We start from the raw sequence: 8,915 nt of genomic DNA on the forward strand, positions 1-8,915 counted from the left end.
TCCCTTTAAGCCCGCAGCATTTCTTCTTTGAGTAAAATACCGACAATTTGCCTCGCAAGCTTGAAATTTTTTCACAAAGAGGGACCGCGCATTCGGTACCTTCTCCGAAAGAGGTGCGGTGTATATGCTGGATTCTCCGCGAAGTAGCCTTGCATCAACATCTCGTTCCCGAGATGGCGATTCCGAGGAATGCAAAGGCGCCCGACGGTCGATCCTTGCTGCCTCTTCCGGTTCTCGTCTTCGTGCTCCTTCACGGCAAGTACCATCACTAATGTCTGCTGTCGAAAGGTTGCAAGCATCGTCTCTACATCCGAGTCGTCCGAATCGGACAAATCGGAGAGCAAGAACTTCTCGCACGGGCTCAATTCCATCTACATGAACAAGAATCGCACGCCGCATCAATCAACTATGCATACCACTCAGCACAAAGCACAAACAAACACTAACCGACGGCTCGTGGGGCGGGTGATCCTGGGCGGCGACGAGGGGCGGGCTCGAGGGCGGTCGATCCCCGACGGCGACAGCGACGAGGGGTGTCTTTTCTCGCCGGATCCGGGGACGGTGCAGTGGAGGGTGGGGGACGCCTCCGCGGCGCGATTCCGCCCGCAGATTTGGCCGGAATCGCCGGCGAAAGGAGATGGGGAAAGAGCACGGGCTGAAATGTCCCTCCCGCCAACCGCTTGACTGCAATACGGGGCACCGTAGGGGCGAGACGGAAACCCGCTTATTCGCGGGTTGAGGCCGAGATTTTGCCGCGCCCCTCAAAAAAATTTGCGGGCCGGCTGCGTTTGCGGGATCTGTTCGGGCAAGATTTTTCGTGCCGACCCGCATTTTTGCGGTTATTTAGTGGGTCAGGACTTTTTATGAGGTCTGCTAGAGTTGCTCTAAGACTTTATAAAACATCCCAAAAAGTACGCGAGAACATGAAGAAGTTTGGCAAAGCAGGGACCATGCATCTTTCTCTTGTTCTTTATACGACAGATTGTTTGGCAGATGGATGCCATACTTTGGCCGGTGCGGCTTCATCCATAGTTTAACGCAGTCCAGTGATGAAGTTTGAAATAAAAGGATTTTGGTGATGAGGCTCACGCGTCAGCTGGGCTCTACCTCGTTCGCTGCTTGTACCATGTAGTACTACATAGGACAAGAGTCACAACTCACAAGCTTGTCATACTGCAGCTAGCTAGCGCTCTGGATCCCTCCATTTTCATTATTTTTTAGATGTGCATCCCTCTATTTTTTTGAAGTCATGTTTGTGAGTTGTTTTCGAGTTGTCCTCTTGGAGCTTGGCAGCATGAAAGGTTGGTACGTACGTGTGGTCTCAAGCTAGCTAGCTAGCTAGCTGACGAGTCATGACACGAGGTGTGCTCCTCCATCCATCATTGCTTCGCCTTCGCTTGCTACCATCAAGTCTTGATAGGTCAAGATTGAGTTTTTGACTGTCTGGTCGACGACGACACCCACCGGTCACATGTGCCCGTCCGTCCTGTACAGGTGTGCGTCCAAGTTGGAGTTGGAGACCATGAGTGGAAGAAGACCTGCACTCGGTTGGTCCTGCCCATCTGCGTAGGGTACGGTCACGTACGTACACCGCGGGACACGCTACACCCACTCCGTGCCGTGCCTAACCCGGCCGCGCGCTAACCGTGGGTGCGATCAACATGATTTCTTTCTCCGCCTGCACGTACCATAATCAAATCCCGTGGTCTGAACTGCAAGCGTTCAAAAAGCATCGGTACTGCTTTTACTCCTAGGCAGGGGCGATTCTACTGAGGGGCTTTAACAGGCTCAAACACCTCTCCAGCACTGTAAAATTTGTTTCTACTACTAGTTTTAAGTTCCAGTCCAACTCCTTGTAGGCCCAATCCAACACATATTTGCGTGACCCAGGCAGCTCAGCCCGCCCTTCATTTTTTTCTAGATTCGCCACTGCTCCTACGCATGTACGTAAATGTAGTACGAGCGAGAGCTTACATGGATATGGGTCAGCGATTGAGAGGGACATGGCAGTTAGATTTCCAAAGTTGAGCAAATAATATGCATCGCCCATACACAACAGTAGCATTATCATTATTGTTCAAGGGTGACGTACAAGATTCTTTCCTGTGTTCTTACTCAAGCCAGCCAACGCACTGGCTTGACCAGCGGATCACAAACAACTCAGCAAGATTTCTCTACCAGCTTATATACAATCGAGTACCCGATTCGCAAAAAAAAAAAAAAGTGCCCAACTGCTGATAAAATCTCCATATTGATCATACAAATATGATGCTATGATTTCAGTCCCAGCTAAGCTAGCTAGTTGTGGTTTCCTCCCTGGGTGTAGATGTAGTCGGTGTGCGCCACCAGCGTCCTCCTCATCAAGCACTCATCATCGCCTCCATCTCCCCCTTCGGCGCCACCGCCGCAACCTTCATCCTCCGCCTCCGCCGCCGCCTCGCCGCCGGCGTCCTCCTCTGCGCGGCCGTCCTGGGCTGCCTGGTTTCTTGCGGTTGCTCCCACTCTCGCTGCGCGGGAGGAGGCGACGAGGAGGAGCAGGACGAGAGATGGCAGCAGCAGAGAGGCGTACGGCCGAGGTGATGGCGCCATGGGCGTACCTTGCTGCTTCCTTCTCTTCGTTTGAGAGAGAGAGAGTGGTTATGTGTTAGTTGGATTTATGGGGGTGTTGGTTCGGAGCTGTGGCGTTGGGACTTGGGACGGAGGGCAGGGGAAGAAGTTAGCAGGGTGGCCTTAAATAAGCGCGCATAAATGTAGCTAGGTTGACGTCGCTGTGGGCTGATTTTTTCTTCGGTGACTGACGTTTTCAAACGCTGCAATGGGCCTTCTTTGGTTGATAGGGAAGAAACATTGTAGGAATAAAAAAGTCATAAAAAATGAGATGATATATCGGAAATCCTCTTTGGTGCCCGAGCACCATGTAGCTCGGAATCACGGCCATCACATTGGCTCATGATTTCTGCCCTGTGCGCGTCTCATCGAAGTATATGGACCGTATTCCCACCATAGCAGGTCGGTAAGAGACATAAATGGCACGGGTTGAGGTGTCCAACTGATGGGCTAGAAAAGATGTTGGATAGGGGTTTGTTCAGTCTTGACTAATTTATGTCTATCTAATTTATTAGTGCGTACTTAGCGAGAACGGACGTTTGGCTCTTGGCCTTCATAGAGGCCTTTAAAAAAAATCAAATTTCAAACTTTTTGGTTTCAAAAAAGTCTGAAAATTTTTTTGCAAGTAAACAAGGATGTTATATGTATGTATGTAAAATTTCAAGATGAAATACATTGAAATGCGACCTGTACAAAAAAGATAAATTCATGCTTGCAAGGATGAATAGTATCATGTGTTAAAAATCCCCAGATTTGTCTTTTTTTGCATAGCCCTCATTTCAACGTATTTTGACCTGAAAATTTACACACATGTGTGTTCTGCCTCCATGTATATCTGTATTTTTTCAGAATTTTTTAAAACATAGAAAATATGAAAATTCATGAAATTTAATTTTTTTCAAAATCGAGCTCCGCCTCCAAAGGCAATATCCTGTACTTAGCATGATGTCAACTGCATAAACCTTCAATGTTATGAATATTAATGTAATCAAGGGCATAGATCTTCCTGACACAATTTACTAATGTTCTGCCCATGATTTTTAGTAATTGATAGGATTTTTTTTACTAAAGCAACTAGGGCTGTTATATATTCTCCAGATGAAGACATTCTTATCGGTCAGTTTGGCAATCAAAAAGTACACTTCACTTCAATGTCCTCCATGATTCAAATGATAACACCACAAATTGACCCCAATAAATCAAAATGGGCACATTATGAAATTTCAAAATTAATATGGAGCTTTTTTTTCACGATTAAGTACCACATCATGGCATATTGCCCCAAACAAATTATCTGGCCATGCATGAAATGAAGGACAACCAAAGATCCGTATAAGCAAACTTAGAAAAAAAAACAATGTTCAATCACTGCACAGAAAAAGAAAAGAAAAGAAAATGAATTTCAAAAGAAAACATATGTAAAGAAAATGGGAAAACAAGGAATGATGAAAAATAATGAAAAAAATTAACAAAGAGAAAAGAAGCCTTCCTAGTGTTTTGAGCCACCAGAAAAAAAAGTTCAGTGTTTCCACCATCGTACTTAATCATCATTCTTTTAAGCAATATAATGCTACAGTTATACGCAAATATTTATAGATTGGAATTATGGGCTGATGTGAAATGATGGGGTTGGCCGGTTGAAAATCACAAAGGACACATCAAGAAAAATCAGGGGAGGAGATAGGATTACCAGAGAGACCGCCCCGTAAACCATCATCAATAAACATTTGCCTGTCGGTGTAGTAAATTTTTTTCTTTATGGGGCTGTGTCTTTCTTAGTGAATTTCAGGAACATACTTAATTATCTTTTAATGCCAAAAATAGTTAATTATCTCTTTTTAGAGCCGTAGTTTTCTTTTCTTGAGAATTTATTTAGAGCCGTTGTTAACTGTTCTGCATGTATTACATGGGCCCATACTAAGAAATAGGTGCGCAACAGTTGACTGCCAACCATCCACCCGGGCCACTTCAAAACCAAAGCAAATATTCGCACATCTGTTCACGTGATGAGCCTGGCCAGCCGCATACAACAACACTGTTGAAACTCGATGTATTCAAGTCCGTATTGTCTGGCTAAATAAATTTGGCCCAGATCCCCATGCTCCACCGAACGATTGGGATACCGAGCGCCATGTCGCTCGTGACCCAAAACGCCGTACTCATGATATATATCTTAAATTCTATGAGTAGGAATATGAAAGGAGATGTTTTTTGATTCACATCACAGAATGAGATGATATGTATCTTAAATCCTATGAGTAGGAATAGGAAAGGAGATGCCTTTTGATTCACATCATAGAATTTTTTTTTTCATTAAGTCTAGGCTAATGTTTATTTTTTCATGAAATATAGAGGATAGGAAGAATTCCTTCATAGAAATAGAGTTCTATTCCTACAAGCCAAAGGGCTCTAAAGAATTTTTTTTCTATAGAAATTCTATCATATGAAATTCCTACAAGATTCCTCTAAACCAAAGGAGGCCTTGAAGTCTTGGTGAGGGTTTTTTTCCCTCTTGTCGTGATCTTCGAAATTAGGTCTATATATATTAATAGATTTTGACAAAAAAATATCTTGAGGGCAAGTTGTACTCCAAACTCTAGTTTACTTGCACTTTCTCATGTAGTGCAATTGTGCTCCCTGCAACAATGTACAACTTTTTACTCACCAACGTTCTTACACTTTGTGTTCCCCCTGTGTAGTGCACTTTGTACTCTGAACTAATTACCTAGTACTCCCTCCATTCTCAAATATAAGTCTTTTTAAAGATTTCAATAAAAGACTACATACGGAGCAAAATGAATGAATCTATACTCTAAAATATGTTTATATACATTTCTATGTTGTAGTCCATTTAAAATCTTAAAAAAGACTTGTATTTAGAAACAGAGGAAGTACAACACATCAACCCAAGGAGAAGCGCCACCGCCTACGGAGACTTTCAATCAAGAGAGCGCTACATATATGAAAACACTGACATGGTAGAGAAAAGGACCATACAGATTGTAAACCAACATTACCGCCGACTCCTATCCATGAACGGCCACACTGTATTAGAGAAAGAAATCAAGTAGCTCATGTCATCTAGGATCATTGTAATAGAGAAAAAAATCAAGTGGCTCATGAACTTTCTAGGATAGCTAGAGTTTCTCCTCCAAATATCTGGATGGGCGGTGCTACGATCCTTATGAATAAATAAACAAGGAGATAATTGTCAAAAAAAGAAAAACGTCCTCGCACACTGGCATGGAGTCTCCGAGCTATATAGGGCACCAGGGGCACCGTGGAAGGGGGTCCACTCCTTTGACCTAGATAGGCTACACCACGTACTAGAAGATTTCCAGCATTTACCATCAAAATCACCACCATCATTATCACAAGTTACTGAGTTCGTTTTCCTCAAGTACCCCCTACATTATCAGAAGTCAGGCAGGAAGTAGGCCGTCTACTGCCCAAGGAAGCACCTGCCAGTAGATGAAGAAGGCGCGGAGATGCACCCGTGGCACCAAGAATAGGCGAGCAGGAGTCGCGAAGCACAAGTCGATCAGCTCCATCTCTAACAGGAAAAGACATCTATGGGCCGAGCCGCCTCTAGAAAACATTATCTCTAAAGATGAAACTACACTAAGCCTCTAGCTTTTCCCGTCTTCAGGTTCAAATCAAGTGAAGCCTGTAGAGAGATTGGTCGTTTGTCTATGAAACGATTAACCGCACGATCCGCCCCATGTACTGGAAGCATTTTGCGGCTTCTTTCAAGCACAAGTTCCTGTCCTTCCGAGACCAGTGCTGCACCGCAGAAGAGACGCGCTAATCAGACCAGCAATCACATACCTCATGGGGATGGTTTCAACTTTACATGAAAGCAGGAAAACATTGCGCAATGTGTACCTTGCTAAGCTCATTAAGCTTCTCCCTAGCATCTTTTAGTAAAATTTCTGGGTCAGAATCCCATTTGTAGAACTCCAGCAATCTCCCATCCAAAATTTTGTCGCACGTCTGTTACATGAGAAAATAGCAATACTTCTTCAGAGGCTTTCATCGAAGACAGCATAGCAAATCTTTAATTAAGTTCCGGCTACGAAATAAAGAGATGGTTTTGAATGGATCCTTGTCGCAGTTTATGGGGCGGCACAGCCTGAATACAAGCGCAGATTTTTAATCGATTTAGTTCATGCTTGTAAGAAGGAAACCCTCCCAGTGCTCATTGGTGGGGACTTCAATATCATTCATAGGGCTGATGATAAGAACAATGATAATTTTGAACCTCTCTGGCCATTCCTTTTCAACGTGGTCATTGATAATCTCGATCTGCGTGAGATAGATTTGGCAGGGAAGCAATATGCTTGGGCTAATTCACTTGACAACCCTACTTTTGAAAAGTTGGACCGTGTCCTTATGAATTCAGACTGGGAACATAGGTTTCCTTTGGTCTCAGTTTGGCCTCTGGAGACTTTTCTTTCTGACCATACCCCGCTGCTCCTTGATGCCGACAATGCTGCCCATGTTGGCAACCAGCCCCTTCTTAAGTTTGAGCTAGGTTGGCTGAATCGGGATGGGTTATATGATTTAGTCGCCAAAGTTTGGCAACAAGAGCAGCAAGGATTCACGTCAATCGAACGTTGGCAATTCAAGCTACGCCGGTTTTTACAAGGTTGGGCCAAAAATACAAGTGGTATTTACAACAAGGAGTCAGAGGTGTACACAGTATACTAGACTATGTAATTTTTGAGTTTCCGGTGATTTGTAGTTTGCTACTTTATTTTGTTTTGCTTGAGAAGTACTAGACTTTATAATTGATGTACAGGCTGGGGGGATGTTCTCTTCCATCATCTGAAGAAAAATGCAGTATACTAGGCCAAACAGCGCTTACCTGAGTCCAATTACCAAGCCAAAATATTCAGTTAAAGAAATGTAGGTAAAATGATTGTGAAGACGGTTTTTGGCAAATACGAAGGCTTGCACAGAACATACATTTCCCTTTAAAAGTTCACGATAAAAACATACTTGATCTCACAAAGGACAGAGGGGGCACACTGCAACTATCTCATGATTGTACTTCACAGTGATCCATTTTCATTCTATATCAACCAAACTTATGGGCATTTCCTGAACAGTCCCATCACAACTTGTCTGACAAATAAACTGATTGTCCAAATAAAATCATGTCACCTATAAACAGGATGACTGTAAAATTTCTACCAGGAATAGATACTCTGCAGTACTACCCATATTAAGGCTAATATATTGGCCCCGGCGTCGGGAAATAAGTGCTTTGTATAAGCAATGCAACAGAATATGACATGACTTGAGAAAATAAAATACAGCACAAAGCATCTAATTTTTATTGTATACAGAATACGGAACTCGATCTGGTTTAGTGATGGAAGAATTGCCAGAATAACTGAGACAAGATCATGGATATTTAATCAGGTATGGATAGGGAGTTACCTTTTTACCAATCGCCAACCCTCCAGTTGTATGAGAAAAATAAAGATTGTAATAATGGGAAAGGAAGGCCGGGGCACTGCTCCCAGCCAATTCAGACAGATAAGCTGCATATGTTGATCCAAAAGTACTTGGCTCTGGAATTTCAATTGCTTGTTCTCTGAACCACTCCAAATCTTTTTCAATGCTAGCCGAACGTTCCAAACCACTTTTCCTGAAGTAAACATCTGAATGAACATTAAATTAATAATATGCGAGTAGTAGATACAGTTTCTGTTGTACTGATTCAAGAAGTTCTTAGGAGCTACAATAGGCATTAGATGTTTCTTGAAGGCCATTATTAATTCTGATTTCTAATAATTTAGGCGTTTCACATAGAAGGCAGCATGATTACTGGTCCATGCTGTTGCTGAGATATTATGGATATACTTAAGTGCACCAAAAATTGTTTTGCCTTCAAAGTACTCCAATTTTAGGGTTGGTAGTTTTTTAGAGTAACACTTCTCAAACAACTTAACAAGCAAACTATCAAGAATATTAACCAGCGGAAAGTAAAGAACTGCAACTAATTAGGAGGTATGGTAAAAAAAGAGTGCAACCACTCTTGACGCGATCATGTTTTTACCGTGGTTCGGATGGTTGGCGCTATCATACGTCCATGTTGATGGAGGCTTCGAACGAAAGGTTTTAGGATCACAAGGAACCCAGTTGAGTGGCCCACTAAGAGCATCTCTAACAGACTCCTTAAAATCGCGCGAACTGTAAAAATCCGGCGACTATACGGGTTTGGCCCTTTTTTGGGCCAGACCAGAGCCCGTATACTCGCCCCGGCCCATAAACCTTTTACGGTGGCCCGGAACCAACCC

At 43.3% G+C, this 8,915-nt stretch overlaps 2 protein-coding genes across 2 annotated transcripts in view; both read right to left on the minus strand.

Moving 5' to 3' along the window:
- Positions 1 to 2,038: 2,038 nt before the first annotated feature.
- On the minus strand, positions 2,039 to 2,721 carry LOC119288974 (phytosulfokines 4-like). The gene has a single exon (XM_037568429.1). It carries the CDS (start codon positions 2,587 to 2,589, stop codon positions 2,299 to 2,301), a length of 291 nt encoding a protein of 96 aa, XP_037424326.1. The 5' UTR covers positions 2,590 to 2,721; the 3' UTR covers positions 2,039 to 2,298.
- Positions 2,722 to 5,931: 3,210 nt separating this feature from the next.
- Positions 5,932 to 8,915, minus strand: part of LOC119286200 (probable inactive heme oxygenase 2, chloroplastic) — a 6,422-nt gene continuing 3,438 nt past the window's right edge. Inside the window, exons 2-4 of the mRNA XM_037565563.1 lie at positions 8,053 to 8,276; positions 6,493 to 6,600; positions 5,932 to 6,390 (exon numbers count right to left, since the gene is read on the minus strand). Of these exons, the coding sequence (XP_037421460.1) occupies positions 6,298 to 6,390; positions 6,493 to 6,600; positions 8,053 to 8,276 (425 nt within the window). The 3' untranslated portion in view covers positions 5,932 to 6,297. The remainder of the gene's footprint in view (positions 6,391 to 6,492; positions 6,601 to 8,052; positions 8,277 to 8,915) is intronic.

Source organism: Triticum dicoccoides, chromosome 4A (genome assembly GCF_002162155.2).
Source record: "Triticum dicoccoides isolate Atlit2015 ecotype Zavitan chromosome 4A, WEW_v2.0, whole genome shotgun sequence".
NCBI classification, from domain to species: Eukaryota; Viridiplantae; Streptophyta; class Magnoliopsida; order Poales; family Poaceae; genus Triticum; species Triticum dicoccoides.